General features: G+C 38.4%; 1 protein-coding gene across 8 annotated transcripts in view; it reads left to right on the top strand.

Annotated features, from left to right (window-relative positions):
* The window catches only part of DST (dystonin), a 414,275-nt gene that overhangs the window by 339,976 nt on the left and 48,201 nt on the right, over positions 1-26,098 (top strand). For all 8 annotated transcript variants that reach the window (XM_084889121.1, XM_084889116.1, XM_084889120.1 and 5 more), the window contains 13 exons: positions 2,462-2,628; positions 3,867-4,026; positions 4,233-4,559; positions 5,077-5,161; positions 6,624-6,865; positions 8,054-8,260; positions 16,022-16,141; positions 16,349-16,456; positions 18,130-18,348; positions 21,541-21,744; positions 23,168-23,399; positions 24,281-24,507; positions 25,901-26,023. In XM_084889121.1, coding sequence (XP_084745247.1) covers positions 2,462-2,628; positions 3,867-4,026; positions 4,233-4,559; positions 5,077-5,161; positions 6,624-6,865; positions 8,054-8,260; positions 16,022-16,141; positions 16,349-16,456; positions 18,130-18,348; positions 21,541-21,744; positions 23,168-23,399; positions 24,281-24,507; positions 25,901-26,023 — 2,421 coding nt within the window. The remainder of the gene's footprint in view (positions 1-2,461; positions 2,629-3,866; positions 4,027-4,232; positions 4,560-5,076; positions 5,162-6,623; positions 6,866-8,053; positions 8,261-16,021; positions 16,142-16,348; positions 16,457-18,129; positions 18,349-21,540; positions 21,745-23,167; positions 23,400-24,280; positions 24,508-25,900; positions 26,024-26,098) is intronic.

Genomic DNA, 26,098 nt, shown 5'->3' with positions numbered 1-26,098 from the left:
TTGGGCATATGAAATTGCCTTTGGTATAGATTAAATATGGGCTGGTTTCATGGGCTGGCTTCAGCCTATGCTAAAGAAGCAAATATTTAATTCACATATGCTAATGAATGTGCTGCTACATCTTTTGACACTCAGTAAGGACCAAGTTGGAAAGACACACTCAGTAGAGAGGTGATGTCTATTTGGGATCTCACATACAGTTGTGCTCCCACTGGTGCTGGTCACTTAGTTAGCACTTAGTGATGTTCTCAGTACTAACTTGTCAGCCATGTTCCAGGCCCCTCCCACATGAAAGGACATGTGGGAGGGGCCTGGAACACAACACATTGGTGAGTTTTCTCCTGAATGCAACCTTAAGAAGAAGGGGATGGATTAAGAAGCTTCATTAAATTTTGAAATTCAGAACTTTGAAGACTTTTGTATTGGGAAATTAACTTATTAGAAATATATTTACAGGTAAGAATTAAACATCACAGGAAACACTTATGCAATTTTTGAATAATTTGTATAATATATAATGTGTAGTAAAATCCTATATAATTAAAGGCTATAATTTTACTACTATAATATGTAGTAAAATCCTATAAAATAATATGTAAATCAACTGAATGGCCAGTCGCTATGATGCACACTGACCACCAGGGGACAGACACTCAATGCAGAAGCTGCCCCCTGCTGGTCAGTGTGCTCTCTCAGGGGGAGTGCTGCTCAGCCAGAAGCATGGCTCATGGCTGGCAAGTGTAGTGGTGTAGGTGGGAGTCTGTCCCACCTCCAGGGCAGCGCTAAGGATGCCTGACTGCCGGCTTTGGACATCCCCTGAGGGCTTCCGGACTGCGAGAGGGTGCAGGCTGGGCTGAGGGACCCCCTCCCTGAGTGCACGAATTTTGTGCACTGCGCCTCTAGTAATATATAATATATGTAATATTCAAAATATATAATATATAAAATAACTGCTACCTACTATTCACAATTTAATTTAAATCTTTATAATTCCCCCAGATTTATTGAACTTATGCTTAGCCAATAAAACCTATTTGATAATTTGGCTTTCTTAGTTGCCAGAGACTTTGCTATTAAAGTTGATCAAAAGTAATCCACTTAACGCCGAAACCAGTTTGGCTCAGTGGTAGAGCGTCTGGTCTGTGGACTGAAAGGTCCCAGGTTCGATTCCGGTCAGGGGCATATACGTAGGTTGCGGGCACATCCCCAGCGGGGGGTGTGCAAGAGGCAGCTGGTCGATATTTCTCTCTCATCGACGTTTCTAGCTCACTATCTCTCTCCCTTCCTTTCTGTAAAACATCAATAAAATATATTTAAAAAAAGTAATCCACTTAAGTAGTTTTCTTTACTGCCTAAACCTACTGGTGGACTTTGATTTTATAATGACTCTAACCTGTATCAAGAGGGTTTATTTTTCTTCTTCCTAAATATGTTTCTCTACCTCCTTCTTCATTGGTCTTGATTACAAAATGAAAGTGAGTGAATGCACTTTTAGCTTAGTATTACTTCTGGCTGCCTGTCCATTTCTTTACTCCTTATCTATCAGTCAGGATCAGATGAAGGAAACCCGGAACGAGGTGGTGTTTTATCCCCTGTGCCATTCTCCTTGTTAGTTAACATGGCGCCTGTGCATAGATAGCTTTGCTCATGAAATATTTGCTTGTTTAGGTAAGAGCAAGGGAGCCCTGAGCTCTGCCCACCTCTATGAAACATTCCATTCCAGGCTTCTTGAAATATTTACTTAGAATGGAACTGAATTTTTGTCTTCTGCTGCTAAATCCTGAAATATTAGTCTTATTTAGTCAGCTTTGGAGCGTTCTCATACATTCCACCCTCTGTTCCTTTAGGGAGTGATATTTAAAAGCCCTTGTTTGGTTTTCATCCTCACAGAGGGTTTTAGGAGCGAACCCCACCTGTCAAAAGAGCCATGAGCCTCTGCTTTTGCCTCACTAGCTTTGTGAGCTTCTTCTCTGTCTCACCCTCTGCCTGTACGGCATTGTTTAACACCGGGAAAGAACACAGTACCGTTTTGAACACAGTAATGACTTGTAATAATCTGTTTTGTCTTAATGGGACAGATAATTGTTGAATGTATAGGACGATTCCCCTTTCATTACAATAATGGGAAATTGTCACCGTCAATGCAGTGAAGTTATGCTAAGCAGCACCTTTTACCCCATTGTTTTACATTAAAATTATTAATGAATGGTTTGGTGGCCTTATCAATATTAGTTTTATCCACCATGAAAAGCCCATAACCCAGTGTCTGACACAATCATAATGAGTCATTAAGCAAAATGAGTTACTCTTAAAATTCTACTTTTCAGATCCTTTGCATGTGAATTCATTCAAAATATATATATAGGGCACATAATAAAAGTGCCTAGAATAGATTTTTCTTTATGTTGATACAATTATTCCTTTGACTTTTTATATATATATATATTTTTTTTCTTTCAAGCTTCTCCAAAGATTGTTGGATGACCGCAAATCTACTGTAGAGGTAATCAAACGAGAAGGAGAAAAAATTGCTGCCACAGCAGAACCTGCAGATAAAGTTAAAATTTTGAAACAACTGAGTCTCTTGGATAGTAGATGGGAGGCATTGCTTAATAAAGCTGAAACAAGGTAACAAACACTACTTCCGATCTTTTGTGAGAGAAGCAATGGCTTTAACACAGATGTTTATTTGGTAATACTTTTCTGATGTTTATCATGAGAACACAGATAGCAAGGGCTGTGTATGGTACCTCTCTCCTAATTCCTCTAATGGTAGTGTCTTATAATCGCCAGACATATCCCAACTCGTTGTTTTGAGAAGAACATTTATCTTGGGGGCAATTTATTCATTTGTTTATTACATAGTTATTGCCTGTCTGCTATGTATCAGGTGCAGAACTCGGCTGGACAGATCATCTGTGTCCTCAGATAGGGTACAGTCTATAGCAATGGAAAAGTAATGACAAATGTAATGTTTCAAAGCAAAAATACAGTGTGTCATTCGAGCAAGTAATAGGAAGAACATAGTCTGGGGGCAGGGAAGTGACAGCTATAAGCTATCTTCCAAAGGCATAGTAGGAGTTAGCTAGGAAACTAGGCAGGTGAATGGTGCTGTAACATACATGAAGGCCGGGAAGCCTAGAGCATGGCTCCACTTTGCACTCCATTTTTCTGTATTTCATTCTCCATTCTCTCCCTTGACCAGTTTTTGAGGAGTAGCTACATTAAAGTGTAGCCACCTAGAAATTTTGGGTTGAAAATCGATGAAACACTGGATGGAATATTTCCATACATTCTTACCTCCTCTGGAGCCAAAATGGTGAAAAGAAAAATTTGGCTGACTTTGAATAATGGAGTAGAATTAATTATAGTTCTAGGACCTAGAATAAGGTGCTCCTGAGGAGGTTAAAGGTTTCGTGTTGACCTATAATACATGTCAGTAGATTATTCCTTCTCTGTAATGCCTCCCATGGGGGATACTCTCTACTTTTTCCTACAAAAATGTGTTCAATAAATATTATCTTATTGTCATTATTATTGATGATACTGTTGTTATAACTTTACTATTGTTACTATTATAATAACTATTATTATAACTATTATTGTTTTAAATATTATAACTAAGTTGCTAAAGACTTTCATAAGATTCAGGCACTTGAGGTTGGTCTGTTCAACTTCAGTTTTATTTACTAGAACTATTTTAACATGTTCTTTAAATGTGAGAGATACTAATTTTAGCCCTAGAAATTCTCTACAAAAAAAAAAAATGTTTAGAACAGAATTCAGAAGCAAGAGAGTGAAGATTTTTGTTGAATATGTCACACAGTCTTCATCCCTAAAGGACCTTTATCTTGGCGCGTTTGTAGGAATCGTCAGTTGGAAGGCATCTCGGTGGTAGCACAGCAATTCCATGAAACCTTAGAACCGCTGAACGAGTGGCTCACAACCATCGAAAAGAGGCTGGCGAACTGTGAGCCCATAGGAACCCAAGCGTCCAAACTTGAGGAACAGATCGCACAGCACAAAGTAAGATACTCCTCCCACCTTAGCAAGATTCAGTTCTCCCATTCCCTTCTTGGTTTTATGACATAAAATTTGAGTTATGCATTGTTTTCTTTTTATGCGTCATTATGAATTAAATCCATTTCAAATGTCAACTCTTCATTCTGTTTATGTTTTTATTTTTATTTGTCCATTCTGTTTGTTTCTTTCTTTTTTTAAACTTTATTTAGGCCTTAGAAGATGACATCATCAATCACAGTAAACATTTACACCAGGCTATTAGCATTGGCCAGTCCTTAAAGGTTCTGAGCTCCAGGGAGGATAAAGATACGGTGCAGAATAAATTAGACTCCTCTCAAGTGTGGTACATTGAGATTCAAGAGAAGAGTCACAGCAGGTCTGAGCTGCTCCAGCAGGCCTTGTGTAATGCTAAGATTTTTGGGGAAGATGAAGTGGAGCTGATGAATTGGCTGAATGAAGTACATGACAAGCTGAGCAAGCTCTCAGTCCAGGATTACAGCACTGAGGGTCTGTGGGAGCAGCAGTCTGAACTTCGGGTATTTTGATTTATTTTATTTTATTTTTTCATTTTGGTTGTCATTATTTTCTGAGTCTTCCTTATTTCTGCATTATTTTATGTTTGTTTTGATGTAGGTGTATCGCTATACTCAAGAAATACTTTGTGTATACAGATAACTTTTAGTGAACTTACCTTAAAAAAGAGATTGAATGTATCCAATAGCCGATTTTTCACTTTTCACTTCTTATTTTATTGCCATATGCAAAGACCCATAATTAACAAGTGCTCTAATATCTCCACATAGCTCATTTCCTAAGGCCCTAAGTATTCTCTGAAACACAGAGTGCTGTCAGTTGTGGTAGATTAATCTGGGACCCGGGCCACAGTGACAGAAAGAGGAGGGAAAACACGAGGACAATAATGAATATTTGAAAATGTGGGTGTTTACTCAAATATATCTCTATAAAGCCTAATGAAAAGTCCTGTGATATTAACTGATGCTAATGTGTATTTAATTTTTCTTTCCTCACATGAAAATGGTACCTGACTTTTAGGTTCTGCAAGAGGACATACTACTCAGAAAACAAAATGTAGATCAGGCATTGCTAAATGGTTTAGAACTACTTAAACACACAACAGGTGAGATATCTCTCAAATTAAGTAATTATTAGAGTCAACATTTAGCATTGCTTTCACATTGTTTTAGGAATGGGGGGAAAACAAAAAACGTTATCATTTGTGAGCCACTCCAACCCTTCACTCTGGAGAATGCTTTGAAGACAGACCGAGTTGGGTGGGAATATGATCTCACTTTTTTTCTCATGATCTCACTTGAGTTCTTAATGGAAGCTGAGTGTATTACTCATGACACAAAGCATTGTGGCACAGGAGATGGTCAGAGAAGCTGACGCTGGAGTTACATTGGTTTTCCGCTTGCGGAAGGCTGTTGTTCTAGATGAGCGCATAAACTGTAGACAATACTATCATTTTTTTTTTTTTATATTTTAAGACAGACTGCATTCAGTGACTCATACTGTGGCTAAACCCAGGTGCCATGCCTTCATGCTTGAGCTTACAATCTAACTTGTTTTAGTAATTCCTTTGGCTTAGGAAAGTTTCACTAGACCTCTATCCAGTTCAGTCGAGGTGCATGATGGGGACAAGTACCACGTTGGAGAAATTCATTATAGTATCTGGAGCCTTGAACTCCAAGTCTGAAGCCCATGACACAATTTCTGTGTGTGTGTCTGAAAATGAGATAAGGGAATCATGCAGATGAGTGTATTATTTTTAATATATGCACACATATATTCCAGGCACTGTTCTAAACACTTTGCAAATGTAAACTCGTTGAATTTTCATCACAATCTTATGAAGTAGGTTCCATTCTTATCTTCATGTAATGAACAGTGACCAGCAGGGGGTCCAGTATCTTGTGAAAGGGAACACGCCACAAATTCAATGTTTTTAGGCCATGAAGTCGGTATATGAATCCAGACTGTTTTTAACTCCTCTGCTCGAGAGCTGGAAGCACCATACATAGTTACGTGATACTTTCCACATAACTGAAGGCACTGTGGTCCTTTCCAGTTTCCCTATTTGCATTTCAGGACCTATTAAGATTTGCCAGAAATCCTGGGAAAGGTTAAAACCCAGAAAAGGGCCTTTCTTGGGCCAGAACTTGTCGTTTTGTGTGTTTTTAAAAACATTTTTTAATTGATTTCAGAGAGGACGGGAGAGGGAGAGATAGAAGCGGACAATGATGAAAGAGAATCATTGATCAGCTGCCTCCTGCTCTCCCCACACTGGGGATGGAGCCTGCAACCCAGGCATGCACCCTGATGTGGAATCGAACTGTGACCTTCTGGTTCATAGGTCGATGTTCAACCACAGAGCCATGCTGGCCGGGAGGGTCAGAACTTCTTCAGAAAAATGTTTTCTAAAGTGTGTGTCCCCCCTTCCCCCCCCCCCCCCCCCCCCCCCCCGCCAAACCTCGCAACCTTGAAAATCTCATCAGTATATAACACTCTCTGAAGAAACCCTTCCTTCTGCCCCCTCTCTTTTTCCTTTCATGAGCTATAACATGCCTTTGAAATTTTAGGTGATGAAGTTTTAATAATTCAAGATAAATTGGAGGCCATTAAAGCAAGGTACAAAGACATTACCAAATTGAGCGCGGATGTAGCCAAGACTCTGGAGCAGGCCCTGCAGCTTGCAAGCCGGCTGCACTGCGCACACGAGGAGCTCTGCACCTGGCTGGACAGAGTGGAGGTGGAACTGCTTTCCTACGAGACTCAGGCTCCGAAGGGAGAAGCTGCAAGCCGAGCGCAAGCCCGACAAAAAGTATGCTCTGATTTATGCACCTTGGACCTGTTTGCTATCTTGAGGGGGCGTCTTATCCACACAGGAATGAAGCGCTATCTCTCTCGTGTCATTACTAACATGCTGAAGGATGCCTTGGTGGGCGGGGGCCCAACAGAAATTGGCAGCAGGTCAACTGTGTAAACTTTTAGGGACCCAGAGATGAAAACAGTGTATTATAATTTATTCTCAGAGTCTTATAGTTTATTACACAAGAGACAGGATGATGAAAACAGAAAAATAAAATCAAGGAAAAGGATCACCGTTTCCAGAGAGGCACGCAATTTGGTTAGAATAACACTGTTTTTATGAGACAGATGCATAACGTGAGGTGGCTTTTAAAATTGTATTGCAAATGTGATCTTCTACCCTGCTAATCATTTTTTTCCCCCTGAGATATGAGCCGGTCTTTATCATCCTTGAAGTATGATCATATCTGGGGGAAAGGGAGTCAGTGAGGTCAGGCTTGCTGAGCCTATAATGATTCAGCTGGGATGATTTAAAGCCAGTCTGGCCTCTTTTCGAGGGTCACTTGATCCTGGCTCAGACTTCCCTCTTTATTTTACTTCCATGGCACCTAATGACTTGGAGCAGTGGTTCTCAACCTTTCTAATGCCGCGACCCTTTAATACAGTTCCTCATGTTGTGGTGACCCCCAACCATATTATTATTTTCGTTGCTACTTCATAACTGTAATTTTGCTACTGTTACGAATTGTAATGTAAATATCTGTGTTTTCCGATGGTCTTAGGCTCTACAGCAGCGGTTCTCAGCAGGTGGAGAACCCACAGGTTGAGAACCGCTAGCAGGGTCACAGCATTAGAAAGGTTGAGAACCACTGACTTAGAGGTTATCAGACAGCAAAGAATAATACAAGATAACTTGCTTGGTTTTATTTCCCAACTTACAGACATTCAGATTAAATTTCAAGGGTGAAATCTCGCCATGTTGGCAAATGAATGGTCCTTAAGAACTTTTCAGAAAACACTTTCCCTGTTGCTTGAAATAACAAAGGTTTCTAGAACTTAGCTGAAACCAAGAGTGCCAGCGCATTGCATTCTTGGCCTTGCAAAGCATGTTAGCCCCAAACACATTAGGAAAAGGAGCAACCTGTTCAGACATGAAAGCATTTACCCACAGGTTTGCATGCTTTCTTAATTCTGTTTTCAGGAGCTGAAAAAGGAAGCCAAGAGCTGCAAAGCCTTATTGGATTCCCTTAATGAAGTGAGCAGTGCCTTACTGGAACTGGTGCCCTGGAGGGCGAGGGAGGGGCTTGAAAAAATGGTGGCAGAGGACAATGAGCGCTACCGATTAGTGAGCGACACCATCACCCAAAAGGTGGAGGAGATCGATGCCGCCATTCTGAGAACACAGCAGGTAGGGGCGAGTGGTTTGTTGTCCAGGCGATACATTTTCCCCGGCTGTTCCCAGAGCCTCTACCTGAACAAAGATTTCCGTTAATAGTGTTTCCATTCATTGGTTCTGCTTCCACAATGAAAGGAGGGATTTGAAAAGATTTTGGTTACTTTGACGTCTGAGTGCCGAGGCTCGGCTAATCTGCACATTGTCAGCTGCCATCTGCCCCTCTGTTTCCCAGACGGATCCTCACCACATCAGCCACTGGGTAGATCATCCCTGCTTTCCAAAGAAAACTCTTTTTTTGTGTGTGTACATATATGCATATGACGAATGCTGATTTCATGCACTGGCTAAGTCTAATCTGTAAGTGAGTAGTAAATATTTTGAGTTGTCATGCACATCAGTATTAGCTGGTCATTTGCATGGAGCTATATGGCAAAGAGTGGCTGTCGTCTTTCTAACAAGGGCAGAGTTGTGTTGGTAGAGCTTTTCTCTGTAAAGGGGAAAAGGTTAGTTTTCAATCTATCTGTGACTCACATGGAGTTGGAGTTGTTCCAGAGAGTTTTATAGGTACCCAACTATTAGCCACAGCTCCCTCAGAAAATTATAGCCAATAAGGGGAGGGAGGGGGGGAGAGAAATAGAAGTTAACAATACATGTTTTGATGAACTTTAATTGAAATCCCTGGATATTTACATTAAGTCATCAGCGCCTTATTGCCAGCTCTCTGGGATGGGGTTAGTGCAGTGACTGTGGAGCAGAGCGTGAGAAGGTGTCTCACTAAGCTTTCGCTAGTGCCAGCCAAGAGCAAGAAACACAAATCAAGCAGGCTGTGTGGGAGCATCCGAAATTAATTTTCTAAGGTTGCCGTCAAAGTGTGATTTATACGGTTCTGGGGCACATGCCTCGCTGCTCATTTCGGTGCTGCGCTCGGGAGGCACAGAATCCGACCAAGTGCAGTGGTAGCAGAAGGCCTCCCTGAGAAATGTCTGCGGGGGAGGGCATTCATGCCCCTGGAATGTTCTTTCACGACTGTTTTCAAAGCTTGGCGCAACTTGTGTGCCTCTTTATTATAAGAAAATAAGTGTGCTTGTTTGTGAAGTTTATTCGGATAGTTGAAAGTACCGAATTTTGTTTTTTTCCACCGAAATTTATTCTAAAGCTTCAGAATTGGCTCTGGAGACTTCTCTATAAATAGCAAGACAAATATTCTGTTCTCTTGGGAGTAGTTAACTGTGGTTGGCTAGTTCAGTGCAGCAAGATAGTACCAAGGTGACAGGCTGAGCTTGTGCTGGTTAGTGAGCTCAAGTATGTGTCCAGTTCTATTCAAGGTTTTGCAAGTGTTTTCCAAAGTTAATAAAAAATTAAAAAAAATATATATATATATAATCAGTGCAGTATATGTCTTCTAGAACCCAAAATATATATCCTTTAGGAAAATCACAATTATTTTTTTCCTGATAAAATCATTCCTTATAGAAAATGTTTAAGATATTCTGAAAGAATACAAACCCATGGAAGAAAGAATGTGTAAACGAAGTGGTCTCTATCCTTCTGGCTTTCCTTCTGAGAGAGAGAGAGAGAGAGAGAGAGAGAGAGAGAGAGAGAGAAAGAGAGAGAGAGAGAGAGATTGAGAGAGAGAGAGGAAGAGAGAGAGAGAATATGGATAGTAAACGTATCTTAGTACCAGTAGGTCATACAGCTCATGCTCATGTCATTAATATCTTCTGGTTGTTTATCTGTATTTGTTCTGCATTTGTGTGTGCATTCCTTTGAAATGCCAGCAAGTCTGTCCAATGGAATGCCTGTAGTAATAAAAAACAAAACAAAACAGTAAAATGAACTTAAGTCATCAAAAAAATAGAGAGAGAGAGAGAAAGAAAGAAAGAAAGAAAGAAAGAAAGAAAGAAAGAAAGAAAGAAAGAAAGACAGACAGACACGGTTTAGAGCCGGGAGGAAAATGTGCAGTGTGGTAAAGTGACCTGCCTGTGGTCCCACAGCTAGTATGTGGTGGAGCCGCAACCAATTTTAACCAGACCTCATTTTTCCACCCTGGAGTGCCTCCTTATAAATTACATTGGGAGGGGAAACCCTGGGGGTGGTCCTTTTTGTCTCACCTCCTTCATTAATGTGAAGGGAGGCACCGTTGCTATAGGGAAAGGGAAGTATGTAGTGAGGATATTCCCAGTTTATAAGGACTGGGAGCCATGAGGCTGCCACACCATTAGGATCGCGGAGATCACTCTCCAGGCAAGTTTAAGACAAAATTGGAACCTGCCTCTCTGAATTGACAGGGATTTTAGTTTCACACTCAAAAGAGTAGTTTCTACACTCATAATTTTCAGATTTATAAAGGAGCTAATGTGTCACTGAAATTATTTTACCTTTCCCATTTAGAGATGTTTTGAATTAGGACCAGAGTACAGTTTGATACTGCGATATATAAAAGGAATGTGATGTAAAATAAAGAAAAATCTTCAGACCTGATATTAGCCATACATTCTATACTATATACTTTTTGCAGTATATACAAATCATCTAACATTCTCTCTCTTCTCCATGTAAAACATGGACATGATCTGACCACAGCCCATCTCTTTAGACATGTCTTTAGACACATACTCTTAGTGTTAGTAACACTCTTCCATCCCAGATCCCAACCCCCAACAGAACCACACCCACCAGTGACAAGGTGAGGATTTGTGCCTTGAACATGACTTGGTAATTTTTAAAAATATATTTTATTGATTTTTTACAGAGAGGAAGGGAGAGAGATAGAGAGCTAGAAACATTGATGAGAGAGAAACATCGACCAGCTGCCTCTTGCACACCCCCTACTGGGGATGTGCCGGCAACCAAGGTACATGCCCTTGACCAGAATCGAACCCGGGACCTTTCAGTCAGCAGACCGATGCTCTACCACTGAGCCAAACCGGTTTCGGCATGACTTGGTAATTTTTAAGTTTGTAGATTTCATGTTTTGTCTTGGAGTAACCTAGTTAAATTAAACTGAATTTTGAATACCTGTTTTCCAAGCAAATTTCTCTTAAGATGTTTCATCTTTTGCCACAGTAAGGTTGTTTACATAACCAATCCAGCACCTTTATAGGGTTATAACCTGCTTTTTGGAATTCAACAAATGCATAGGGACTTTGTGAACTGTCAGGCCACTATCAGAGTTGTATTGGCTTCCAAATATTGACATGAAAGATGTCCAGGAAAACATTAAAAAGAATTAAAGTTCGAAGACATAAGGGAAGGGAGGTATACGCATGTCTTTTAATTAACATGTACTTTCTAATTGCCCTGTATAAGTTTAGTTTTTTAAAAAGTTCATATTAATCCTATATCACAGTAGCAGTTTTGAAAAGATGTGGCATTAAATTTTAAAATCATGGGGACAAGAGCCTTATGTCTATTTGAGTGATGCTTTGTTTTTATTCGGGAAACAATTGAGCAGCCTCAATTATGTGCGAATGAGTGACAACTGTGTACAGTTAGTGCTACCAGTCAACTGGCCCCCAAATCTGACTACAGATTTGTAGGCACTGATATTATGAAGAAGAGACATTTTTAAAAAGAATGGAATCATTTATCACTTTTAGGAAAAATAGGAAAAATTGGAGTGGACAAGGCAGCGTTGAAAACAGTGGTGATGAGCTTCATAAAATAAAAAAGAAAGAAAACAGAATAAGAAAGACACTTGCTTCCTAACATTGAATGCCGTTTTCTGAGTTAGAAACTACATTTTTACATTTTAAACCTACACAAAGTAACACATCTTTGTTGCTTTCTTCTTTGAGTTGCACATTGAACCAAACAGCCCTGTGGAAATGGGAAAGGCACTTTTGCTTAAAGGATGCACTGATTTGTAGCCTGAATTCTGACCACTGCGATTGTTTAAACCTCAGAGAAGCTCATTGTTGTCCTCTGCCTCTTACAAATGTACAATTGTCAAAAGCCGCTAAAACGTGTCCGTCTCCCTGGGAGTTCTAATTGCCTGGTTTATTTTAGCAGATCCCGTAACCCCGACATAAAGGCACATGTATTGGTGATTTGGGTCCAATTAAAATAAACGGCTCATTGGGTCATTAGGATTCAGCCATGGAGAAAAAATAACAACGTAACACCTGTTTATTTCTTTTAAAGAACTAGAAGGAAACCTCTCCCACGGAAGTGAGACTTGGTTAGGCCCTCCAGGTGTCGGGGTGGGAAAGCATGGCATGTGTTATGAATAATGTGCAGCAAAATGGAAGGAAGTGCTAATCAGAAGAGAGAGATAAGATCCTCACCAGGGGAAGGGAGTGAAAGGTGTCCTTGAGGTTAAGGTTCCTTATCACTCTCAAACCTCCATTGCCACTCAAGGGAAACTTTCTAGATAAATCCGAAAGCAATTTGTCAGACTGGACAAATGTTTAAATAGGAAGTTAGAACCTACCCCTTATGAACTGTTGTGGCATTTGAACTGTTTTTGGTGCCATCGCATGAGTACTTTTAGTTCACGGAGCTCAAGAACAAGGGGCAAAACATGGCAACAAAGACTGCAGAAAGTGCATGTTAATTAAAAGACACGCTATAAAAAAATAAATAAAAAATAAAATAAAATAAATAAAAGACACGCTATAGGCTCCCTTCCCTTAGGGTCTAGTCAGACCACCTTGGTTCAAATCTCAGGTCCAGCATTTCCAAGCTGAGAAATCTCTGGCAACTCAGAGAACTTCTCTCTGCCTCAGTTTTCTCGGCAGTGAATGGAGTTACTGGTAATATCTTATATAGTTGTCAGGATTAAAAGAGATATTACATGCTATGCACTTAGTGCCTTCAGTAGAAGGTTGGCTGTTACCAGTTTAGAGAGTGTATTACAGGAATATTTAGAGATAGCCAAATAAAATGTATTTTTCTAACTTGTAAAACATCCTGAAATGCTAGTTCATCTGTAATAGTGATGCCGTTGTAATTAACCTAGTTATTAATAGCAGGAAGGGAGCTATAAGTGGCCAAGATTGATGACTAGACTCCACTCATGATGCATACTATCCAAGTATTTCCCAGAATGCAGTTGCAGATGCTAAGATTATCTACAGTTCATTTGAAGTCACTTTTTATTACTCGTATGAGCCATGGGCAGATTTATTAAGATTTGGTAATCTTGCTCTCATGTTGCTCACATGTAAAATAAGCAGTTTTTATGGTTCAATGGAAATACCCATGTTCAGCAGTCATTTAAAAGAGCCACAGACCTAAATAAAATGCCTTGCTTAACTGTAAATTGCTTAATGTAGACCCTGTGGCTATTCCATTTGTTGCTAAATAATAAATATTTGTCAATTTAATTAAAAACACACACACACACACAAAAAAAAAAAAAACCACAAAAAAACACCACAACAACATTCAAAGACAGAAGGGAAATTTCTGCTACAGTCTTGTTTTCTTTCAGCAGAGCAAATATTTGCCTGGGTTAAAGAAACAGTGTTTGAGTTTCAGCTAGTTCCATTTTGGCAACTTAGATGGCATCATCATACTGTTTTTTATTGGCTACTTTTTTTTTTTTTTTTTTTTTTTTTTTTTTAAAGAGAGGGAGATGTGGTACTAAGCTAATATTAACACTAACAGCCTGCCTTTCTTTATGAGGACTGTCATATAAATACTAAAAATTGCTTGAACACATACAAGAGGGATGTTGTGTCGCTTTATTTTTTTTAGGGACCAGCAGAGGAAAACAAATCATTACGGTTGAATTTTATTCAGATATCTTTTGCACTCAGGTAGAAGGCCAGGACTGTTTTTCTCAGTTCTGTGCTCTTTAAGTGAGTCCATGTAATGAAGTTCTACCTTGAAGTTCCATTGTACACTATATGGCTTTAAAGCTAATAATCCATGCATAGAAGACTCTTGCACTTGTTTTAAAATTTTTTTTTTTTATGACATTGACTAATACAATTATATAGGTTGCAAGTGTCCAAATCTATAATACATCATCTGTATATTGTATTGTGTTCACCATCCAAAGTCAAGTCTCCTTCTATCACCATCTCTTCCTCTATTCTCTTCTACCTCTCCTCCCCTTTGGTAACCACCATGCTGTTGACTGTGAGATTTTTGTTGTTGTTTTTTGCTTAATCCTTTCACCTTTTTCACACAGCCTCCCCCACCCTTCTTCTCTCTGACAGCTATCAGTCTGTTCTCTGTACCTATGACTCTGTTAGTAGTTTATTTTGTCCATTAGGTTCCACATAGAAGTGAAATCATACAGTATTTGTCTTTCTCTGACTGGCTTATTTCACTTAGCATACGTCTGCTTTCTAACCTCATCAGCTAGTAATCCATGCACAGAGGACTCTTTCATGTGTTTTTTAAGGAGTCTTCTCTTTCCACATCTGAAGCTGCTGAATTAGTGATTTTTTTCTTTTTCACTCCATCCTCTCAGGAGTCTGTATAATGTTACATAGACTCTTCAAAGTGTGAATTCTTTTTCAATCTAGTTTCTTATCCCCACCTTTCTCACTCCTCACCTAGTTACCCACCTTCCCCCTTCTGGATTTCCATGTTCTCTTAAAAAATTAGAAGGTCTGGCAGTACCGGATTTGAATACTCACGATGTCCATTACCCGCTAGATCTTCCAGCTGAGGCTGTTGGTTGGTTACCATTTGTTATTGGTGCTTGTGGTGTCATTTACTCACTTCACTTGTACGTGGTAAGTGCTTGGCCCTGGAGGGCATTGGGGTTTATCTGATGTAAGGTATTGAAAATGGTCATGCTTTCTGACTTGGTAGTCAGTGTCTAGGAATCTACCCTAAGGAACTAATTAGAGATGCCAATAGAGATTTATATACAAAGATATTCATTACAGGGTTGTTTATATAATAACAAAAAAAAAATGCAGAGACCCTAAATGAAAATATGCTAGAATACAATGGTGCTATTTAAAAATCACACATAAAAGAACATGCCATGGGAAATGTTCACAATAAATGAAAAAGCAGGATATGAAACTGTTTATGCAGTATTATCCAGACCTTTATAAACCTTTCTCAACTGTTGGAAGAAAATTCACCAAAATACCAATGGTATTCACTCTAGTTTTTAATTTTATTCTGTATATTTTTCTGTATCAGATGAATTTCTACCATGAATAACTATTATGATCAGGAAAACAAAAATCTCTTGAAATAGTTAAGAAAGCTCTTGAGTACGTTTTCTGCTATTATTGAGATGTAAAAAATTGTACATGAGTCATTTGGAGATACATTCTGTATGTGTAGAAACGTATTATACATACATTTATATACACACAGATAATAAAAAATGGGAACATTTCTTTTTTCTTTTCTTTCTTTCTCCCCCCCCCCCCCCCCCCCCCAGGAATTGTATATTTAGAACGCTACCTGGATATTATACGGTTTAAAGTGATGAGGAAATGATTGAAAGATGGTATTCAGCTATGGACTCTCATAGATGACCAATTTGGATAGTGATCCTAGGGAGAAAAATTCTTATGACTTCCAAATGAAGTCAGCAGTGTTTGGTGTCCTAAATCATGGATGCCATGTTATGGATTCAACCTGTTTTAAGAGCTTGTGTTTAATTACTCTTGGAAGTTGTTTTCCTTTCTTTGTAACTTCAGTCATGATCATGATTTATTTCAGGATGTCCTGAAGAAATATGCTCAGATTTTCCCACCTGTGTCATAAGGATATTGAAAAGATAGGTACATAGGTATTTTTCTGGCACCACTTACAGGAACTTGCTGACCTAATTATTTATCTTTTGTTTAGTTTGACCAAGCGGCTGATGCCGAGATATCCTGGATTACTGAAACAGAAAAGAAATTGATGTCTCTGGGTGACATCAGGCTTGAGCAAGACCAGACGGCCGCTCAGCTGCAGGTTCAAAAGGTGAAAGGCATTTCCAGTTACATCTCAATTATCTGCTCGGCTAGAAAATGTGCTCGCATGCTTTACTTTGCCGAACTCCACTGGTGTAACTTGGTATTTTCAGCTACTTTGCCTAATAGTTTTCATTTTATTCTTTCTCTCTCTCTCTCTCTCTCTCTCTCTCTCTCTCTCTCTCTCTTTTAATATCTTTCTTTTTGTAAATCACAGACATTCACCATGGAAATTTTGAGACACAAGGATATTATTGACGAACTTGTTAAATCCGGACATAAAATCATGCCCACGTGCAGTGAAGAAGAAAAGCAATCAATGAAGGTATAATCTTGTCTGTGACTGGTAGTGACACTCTTGAATAAAGGCATCTGTTGAGCTTTCAGCCCTAGGAAAGAAAGCACTTTTCCTTTAGCCACAGCTGCCTTTGAAACAGCTAAGTCATTGGTTGCAAATAAGGCGTGTTTCAAGCATCAAGAATAACAGTGAAAGGAATATTCCTGAAGGGAGTCACCCTGGGACAATAATCTTTATAATCTACAGAAAAGCGATTCAAGGTTGAGCCCTTGGTTAACTGGTGTGCATTAAGCATTCAATTAATGTTCGCTGCATTATTGCCATTATTATTGTTATAAATTGTTATTATAAGTGTCAACCGTTGTTTACATACTTCAGAAACATTTGGGTCTCTTGAGCTGGAAGAAAAACCAGAGTATGTGGTTCTCTCTAATGCCAAAATTCATGCTGTAGGAAGTTACTGTAAGCTGAATAAGAGGGAAAATGAGCTGAGTCATTAAGGAAGCATCCAGTTTATGTAGTTTTAATGATTCCCTAAATTGATGGAAAACCAGCCGCATTGTTTCACATTCTGGCATCTGAAAAGCCTAAAGAAATGAACACTTCTACTAGGAAGATATTCCATGGCAAAAACTAAATTATATAAATGCCTATGCCTAAGGTCACATTTGAAAGGGTGTACATTTCTCTTAAGATATAACATAGGTGAGTAATTCAGTGTACACTATCTAGTAATACTTTCTCTTTTATTTATCCTCCACAATGGCAATTTACTTGTTTATAATTTAATCTTTCCTTTATTATTTTTGTAAAGATTCTGACATGGAAAGCACAGGTCATCACGTAATAATTTCTCTGTCATTCTGTGGTTTATTTGACCGCTGTTGTGCTTTATCTTCTGCTATTAGCTCATGATATGGATTTATACCGTAATCTAGATCACTTTGACCACCCCATGAAACCAGTGGGTAGCATAATGTTCTATATTTATTCTAAGACATGTAATTAATTTTGCTGACTACCAGTTCCTCTTATAATTTCATTAGTGAAAGGCAGTCTTTTTTTTTTTTTTTTTGAGAAAGTAATGTAAATTTCACTAGATTCAGGAGTCGTTTTCTAACCTAGAAGACACTGAATTTTGCTCATTATGTTTAGAGAAGTCACTGTCTTATAAAAATTTGAGGGAGGCCTTGTTTTTGTATTTTTTTACTTATATTTTAATGTTTTTCACTTAACATCTTTTTTGAGAAGTTATGTTATTAAATTCCATGATTTTTTTATGATTGTGTAGAATTCCACTGTATGAATATGTCATAATTTACCAGCCTGGTCTTCCACATTTTTGCTATTGTTTACATATGGATATGTATAGGGTTTTTTTTTTTAAATTATTATTGTGTTAAAAACACTTAATTTTAGCAGACACTGGAATATTATTCAGTCTTTAAAAGAAAGGAAATCCTGCCAAATGCAAAAACATGGATATGAAACAGGGCCTTTCTTTAATTTAAAATGAACTTTTTAATACATAGTCACAGTTAAAATATAAATAGTTTTTATTGATTTATTCCTGTAACATGCATTATTGAGTGTCTCCTCGGCACCAGGAGTCTAGTACTGGACCAAACGTTCTTGAGTACGTACATGTGCTACTTGGCCCACCTTACCAGTTACACACATTTCATCATCTTCATTTCTAGAAAAAACTGGACAAGATATTGAAGAACTATGACTCCATCTGCCAGATAAACTCAGAGAGATACCTACAGCTGGAACGGGCACAGTCCCTGGTTAACCAGTTCTGGGAAACATATGAAGAACTTTGGCCATGGCTGACAGAAACACAAAGAATCATCTCTCAGCTCCCCGCCCCAGCCCTTGAGTATGAAACTCTAAGACAACAACAGGAAGAACATCGGGTAAGCTCCATGCCAAAGGAATGCTGTATTCCCTACTGAAAGAGAATCATGATTTTTTATGATGTTTTTCTAACTATTGTTAGACACCTTACATGACTAGGACATTTTAGCAATATTCTGTTCTGGTCTGCACAGTTCGCTTACCTTAGAGTTGGCTTACCTGTTATCCAGGTTTACAGGAAGAAGACTCATGTGGGAAGACCACATTGTGTATGTCATTAATTATATCACAGCTTTTATGGGATGGCATATAGCACTAACCACCTGGGTATAAAAACAATTTCCATTTACAATGTTAGAGAAATAAGCCTTTGAAGCACTTTTAATTTGTGCATCTTGATTGTTTTTAATTTTTATATTTTGACTAAGTTTTATATTTTATATGTACTAGAGGCCTTGTGTGTATATGTATGTGTGTGTGTGTGTGTATACACCCCCCCCCACACACACACATAAAGTTTAACTCACAATATATTACATCATTGTTTGAAGTATCTGACATACTAATCTTGTTTGTTTATTTTTTCAATGTATTGGCATTGGACAATATCTCTAAATGAAGTATTTATTTAGAAAAGAGCTTAAGAGGACACTATTTAACACAAAAATGGAAAGTTTATGGAGTTCTCTGTCTAAATCATTCAGCAGGAGAAAGACTTACAAACTATGTAGAATTTAATTGAATTTAGTGTAAAGGTTTATTTGTGACAAAAATCCTGATGCCTATCCATTGGATGATTTTTTAGTATAAAATGTTTCAAGGATTTCTTCTACCTCAAGGTGAGATTTGAGTAGCTACATTATTAGCGTAAAATCAGTTATTATTATTGATTTGAAAATTTCAAAATTGAGTTAATATTTTTGCATAATTTTCAGCTTTCAAAACAAACTTATGATTTTCTATATAAAGAGAACTACAGAACTGTGTAGCCAAGTTTTCAAATTGTTCAAACTTAACTTTTCAGGCTATTTGCCCCCTTCTAGAGCGGCTGTCCTCTGAAACTTCACAATATCCTCTCCAGCTATTTTTGGAAATACCTTTCAATTTATTCTAGCCAGGAAGGAAAAATGGTTCCAAGAGCCATCTTACGAAATGGTAGATATCTTGAAGTTGCATTAGGTGTCTCCAGCATACATAAAACTGGACTCTTATCGTAATATAATGCTATCAGGAATCATTTTGTTACTTATGAAGCAAAAGACATCTCCTCTGGAGCCCTTTCTTCATGCACACACACATATACCCACATAGGCACCTAGTAGGTCTTTTCTTGTCTGTCATGAAATGGTTTTACAAAGGCTCATCTCACTGCTTCCCAAGCAAAGGTATCTCATAGTAATGCTACGCAGATGAAACCTACTTAGACTCTAAAGACTCAAGAACTCCTAGATCTCTCATGTTACTTGAGAGTCCCTTGATAATTCAAAGTGTGAGCTTGTTTTACAAACATGCCTTATAGAATATTGAAACGGAAAGGTGTGTAACACGTTTCTTTCCCATGAGATTGTATGTTAACCAATATAATCATCACCATCTCTTATTCTGTAAAGCAGCATGAAAATATGGTCTAACAATATGAAACAAAAATAAGAAAATCGCAGCCTAGACCACCCAGGAGCCAGACTGCAGACATGACCTTTTCCACATTCTTATGTGCAACATGTTAGGTTAGATCCCCCTCCTTTTGTAAAAATTGAATTTGTGTTTACTTAGCTCTTTTGCAAAAGAGTTTTGAGGTCACTTTCAGAAACACTTCAAAAATAGTATATTACATTGGAGTTGGTTAATGATCTAATGAAGTGATTCCCTCACTTTTCAAAAGAATTTCTTGGTTGATTTTAGTGGGCACTTTTCATAAAAAATGGTATGTGGCCATCCTGATGATTCTGATTGATGAATGATAGAAATTAAAATATTTGCAGGATAATATTTTGGTAGCTTTTCTCTAGACTGTCTTCCCTGAATATAATTTCTCTCAGACAAGCTTTTATTTGGGTCTAGATAGCAAACAGTTTGGAGAATACCTGAGGACAAGGAACTGCTGATTAGGGAGCCAAATGAATAATGTGGCATAAATGGAACACTCCCCAATGCTTTACGGAGGTCAGCCTCAGAGAAACCTGCAGGCAATGACTGATCTTTCCCCTGGGAGTGGCTGTGGATTTGGCCCATGAAATACTGCCCAGTGGAGGTACTGGGTTCCATGGATTGTAGATATTCCAGATTTATTTGTCTCCCTGAAAAGAATGGGGCTTCATTTTAATTTCATACTCATTAATATAAATATCATTGTGTCATTGGTTAGATATTGTTAAATGTATTCATTTAACATGTTTTTCCTTAAATACATCTTATAAATAATGCTCATATACAGCTGTGTATTTGATATTAATTCTAGCATTCTTTAACATTTAAAAGTAACTACAAATAGTTCATTCATATGTATATATTCATATGTCATATATCATACATGTACACAGACTAGATTAATATATATATATGTAATATAATATACACGTACATACTTTTTATATTGATTTACATACAATTACAATGCCTTGTGGGCTTACTTCACCTAATGTAGCTTTATACGTAGGTTTTTCTTCTCTCAGCATTGTGGCTACCTTCTACTGAGGTTCTTACTTTTTCCTTCCTTCCTTTTTCTTCTTTCCTCCTTTCTTCCTTACCTCCTTCCTTCCTGTCTACCTCCCTTTCTTCATTTCTTCCTCTCTTTTTTTGCTTTTTCCCTTCTTTCTTTTATTTTAATTAATATTTTGTATGTATTATGATTGTGCATAAAGAGGCATCAAGAGTTATGGCTTAGTCTCTGTTATGTTGGGGACACATAGTAAGTTCAGAATCTTTTTATGTAATATGACCCTTGGCTAATACTCCTGTCAAAATATATGATGCTATAAAATGCATAATGAACTAGAATCCGTTCTTTCCCTCAACCAACATTTTTCATGTGTCCTCAGAAGGACTTTGACACGAACAGACTGTTGTTTAATCTTTGTGTCAGGGGCATCTCTTTCTGGCAAAGAGTTGTACGAGCCATCATGTATTAAGTGCCTTGCGAGGGGAGGGTGTTTGTTTGGAGTTTCCTGCCAGCTGGATGCATTGGGGTTGCAGACAGCTGTAATATGGAGGTGTGACCCTCAGATACTGAGAAGCTGTTTGGTTTGTTATAGCAACTGCGAGAGTTGATAGCCGAACACAAACCTCATATAGATAAGATGAACAAAACTGGGCCACAGCTATTGGAACTGAGCCCAGAGGAAGGCTTTTCTATCCAAGAGAAGTATGTGGCAGCTGACAGCCTTTACAGTCAAATTAAAGAAGATGTCAAAAAGCAAGCCGTGGCCCTGGATGAAGCCATTTCTCAGTCCACTCAGGTAATGATGTGCACCAGACATACGATTGGGTTCTTTCAAACAACAGAGCATGGAAAGACATTTCACTGCATCTCCTGATTAAATTTCAACTAAAATCATTTCACTACATTATCTCTTGAGTATTGATATCTTCATCTCTCGGAGGTGGAGTTTGCTTGAGTCTAGTCCTTATATTTATTTGTCTGCTTATAGATATAATAAAAAATAATTTTAAATGACTTGAGAAATACAGTTGTCCACATTGTCCAAATATTTAAATGTGTCTATTCAGAATATAATGCAGTATTTGCCATTTGGAGAAGTAAAAGAAAGTGTTATTATCACTATGAATGAAGCACTCCCAAGAAGGCAATAAGAAAGAATTGAGCAAAAAAGAAAAGAAAAAGAGAGAGAACTCATGGACATGGCCAACAGTGTAGTAATGGTAGGTGGGAGCATAGGGCTGAGTGGAGGTGGAAGACAGCATAGAGGGGATAAATGGTAATAGGAAAAAGTGAAATAAAGTAGACAAAGAAATAAAGAGTGAATGATAGATAGGCTGAATAAGAAAAGAAAAAATACAAAGTTGGAAAACGATTTTTTCTGTTTTTGATATATCTTTTTTTAAGTTGCATGCGAAATTACCTGTGATTTCTATTTTCAAGATTTGGTTTTTATTATCAAAATGCTGATATTTAGTGGTCCATTTCCTATAATGTCGAGTGAGTGATGATTCCTTTAATGTTGAGGATAGTGTAGAATCTATGAATGAACACGTTTTTATAACTTTGCTTCACTGTCTTTGGTAACTTCACAAACAAAAGTTTAAAATGCTTGCATTAATCTGATTATGTGTTTGATTATGAATTAAATACAACCGTTCATTTCAGCATCAAACATTTTTCAGTTCAGGAAACTTATAACTTAAGAAATTCCTTTAACCAAAACTGCCCATAAATTTCACATTTATTAATATAACTTTTCTAGGATGCCAAAAGAATCAGTAAAAGTGAATAAAACAACCCATTTTGATAGACAAACACCCAGATTATTTAACTTACTTTAAAACGTTAATTTGAATTAAGATAACAAAGTGAAGCAGTAGATGAAATGCTCTCAGGTGTCCCACTTATACATTAAAATATACCATTTCTTAATGATTCACTCAGTTACTTGCTAGAAGCAATCCAGATTACGTAAGTAATGTGGTTCAGAGAAGGTCACGTCTGTCTGTCTATGAATCATGGTTTCAGGATGTCTTGATACACCAGCTGGATATAATTCTTTGGATGGATGTGTCAACAAAAAGGACTAAGATTGAGTTCTTGTTTGTGACATTAAGTAGATGTGGTTTTGTATGTGTTGGTTTTTTGTTTGTTTTTAATTTTCACACTGGGTATCACGGATCATTTTCCCATAAGTGACACCTTTATGTTCCCACCAGTTCCATGACAAGATAGACCAGATTCTTGAGAGCCTGGGCCGCATTGTGGAGCGCTTGAGGCAGCCGCCCTCCATCTCTGCTGAGGTGGAGAAGATCAAGGAGCAGATCAGTGAAAACAAGAACGTGTCGGTGGACATGGAGAAGCTGCAGCCATTGTATGAGACTCTGAAACAGCGGGGAGAGGAAATGATTGCTCGGTCTGGGGGCACTGATAAAGACATATCTGCCAGAGGTAATGATTTCAGGATAGGGAAACAATTGAACTTTAGTCTCAAGACAATTCTACATGTTCACGCTGTTGACCACAGTCCAATCGCATATCAGGGTGCCAGATTTTAGAAAAGGTATTACAAATACAACGTGTTTGGGGTTGGAGGGCTGTGTACATTAATCCCTTGTTAATGTCTTCCTGTGTTTGTAAAATAATCGGTTAAATACAAAGTGAGCCATTATACAAAAATCACACATTCTCCGGACCTTTTAAACCAGTTGGTGAAAGCATAATACCAGTAAGATTAAACCTCGGGGTTGTTTTCCTCATTACTAACTACACTACCTTACATAGAATGGGTATTCTATCCCACTTAGCCACAGAAATGGCAACCAACCATGACTGCAAACAGCCAGTCTTAAAGACATGAGCTGGGGTAGAAAAAAACATGTACACAGGTTGGTGGAAATTCATGTTAAGAGTACTCTAGAAAACAAGCCCAGGATACACACCCTACATTGTTACATTCCTGGGACTGAACAGACATCTGTCCTCTTGATTTGGAGACCATAAAGAATATGTACTTAGGTAGTTATTTCCCTTTCCTTGGAATTAAGGAGACCTGATGAACTTGGAGCTGGATGGCCTTAGGTCTCCCGTAAGCTCACTTGCCCTTGAGCATCCACTGTCATCAGAAGAGCCTTTAGCCAGAAGGAGCTGGGTGTCCTCAGATCTCACCTTTGTCTGAAATAGGCTGGGACTCACAAGACTGGGATCAACCGACATTTGGTGCAGTTTTAGAGACCATATTGAATCACCATTTCTGTGTGAACCAAAATGTTCTGCTTTCTTGCTGAAATGGGGCTGACATACTGCCTTTTTTATATCGTTTTGCTCCCTAGCTGTTCAGGATAAGCTTGACCAAATGGTTTTCATTTGGGAGAACATCCACACGCTGGTGGAAGAGAGGGAAGCCAAACTGCTGGATGTAATGGAATTGGCAGAAAAGTTCTGGTGTGATCACATGTCCTTGGTCGTGACCACAAAAGATACCCAGGATTTCATCCGGGACCTGGAGGATCCTGGAATTGATCCCTCTGTAGTCAAACAGCAGCAAGAAGCAGCAGAGGTAAGCAGAGTATCCCATTTAAAGTGAAGAAATAAGTTGTTGTATGTTGTAAAGTGAATTGCTTTGGTAAATATTCAAAATGACTCTACTGAAATTTATATTTGGTTCTGAAAGTGGAAAGCATAGTGAGATAGTAGGAGAATAGCACACCCAAACATTTTACTTCAGGCAGCATATATTAATAGTTTAAGATTCCTCTCCATCCCTCCTGCTTCAGCCTTATTTCAGGGCCTCATTTTCTCACTTGTTTTCAAAAGTCATCCAAAGCGATACCCTTGCCTATAGTCCCTTTCCTTGCCAGGCCTCTAGCCCTGCTGCCAGTCATCTCTCTAAATCTGCTCTTGCTGTGTTGTTGCTTCAAACCCCTCAGAGGCAGCCACTGCCTACGGATGAAGTCCAGACTCCCTGGGCAGGGTCTCTGGGCCTTTCTATCCCAGCCAGCCCGTGCCTGTGTATCCAAAGCAATTCTCTTCTGCTGCTCCTATGGTGGTGCACACAGGGGCTTTTCCCCAAACTGTTGTGCTCTTTCTGGCACCTGCATCTTTGCACATTATTATTTCCTCTCCCCAGAATGTCTTTCCTGTCACTCTTCTGGCAAATCCCACTCAAACTTCAAGATGCAGTTGGATAGTTGCCGTCCATGGAAAATCCTTTCTTGTTTCCTTAGCAGAGTTAGTCGGTGTTCTCATAATACTTCCTCAGGCAAAGGACTCTATGCATAGTGTGACTTATCATGCATGAGTGGAATAGTCATATACCTATTTTTCTTTGAATGCTCAACCCTAGTTTAGGGCTTGTCTTATGCTTGGTAAAGGCTTCTTGAATTAATATAGTTAAGCAACAAGATAAAAGCAAAGGTAGAATACTGGATTTCAGTTACGGTTTTTTGTTTGTTTTGTTTTGTTTGTAGTTTAAATATACTAGGGTAAAAATATAAACCCAGAGCTAGATTATCCTAAATCTGCTAAGCAAATACATTAATTTGTGTGAGGTCTTTGAACTCATGTTTTACTTCTGCCTATTTTAAATGTGTATTGTCAAACAAGGCAGTTTGAAAAACAAAATGTCTTTGTAAGTTTTATAAGTATTGTTGTGTTGATGCTTTAAAAAAAGTTGTTTTGGTATTTGTTACATAGAAATATTTCCTAAATATTGCCCTTTTAATAAATGTTTGATATTTGTTGCTCAAAGGATGCTTTTATTTCTTGAAAATATTCTTCTGTTATCTTTCCTCATTGAAAAGATTAATTGCAGAGACTTAGAATAGAGAAAGAAAATGGAAATTGATTATAACCCCACCTCCTAGAAATAACTGCCATGAATGCTTGAGTGCATCTTCTTAGTTTCAGTGTGGTTTTGCTTAAAATTCTACGGCTGCCATTTCTTATTCCAGGCCATCAGGGAAGAGATAGACGGACTCCAGGAAGAGCTGGATATAGTGATTAACCTGGGCTCCGAACTCATCACCGCATGTGGGGAACCCGATAAACCCATTGTCAAGAAGAGTATAGATGAGGTACATTTTCTACTCTTACCAGGATGCTATGTTTAAAGGTTTCATTCACCAAGGCATATTTGATAGAAGTAGTTG

The sequence above is a fragment of the Pipistrellus hanaki genome (genome assembly GCF_964339955.1).
Source record: "Pipistrellus hanaki genome assembly, chromosome: 7".
Lineage (NCBI taxonomy): Eukaryota > Metazoa > Chordata > Mammalia > Chiroptera > Vespertilionidae > Pipistrellus > Pipistrellus hanaki.
Note: the sequence above shows the minus strand (reverse complement) of the source record. Positions and strands in the feature narration are given on the sequence as shown.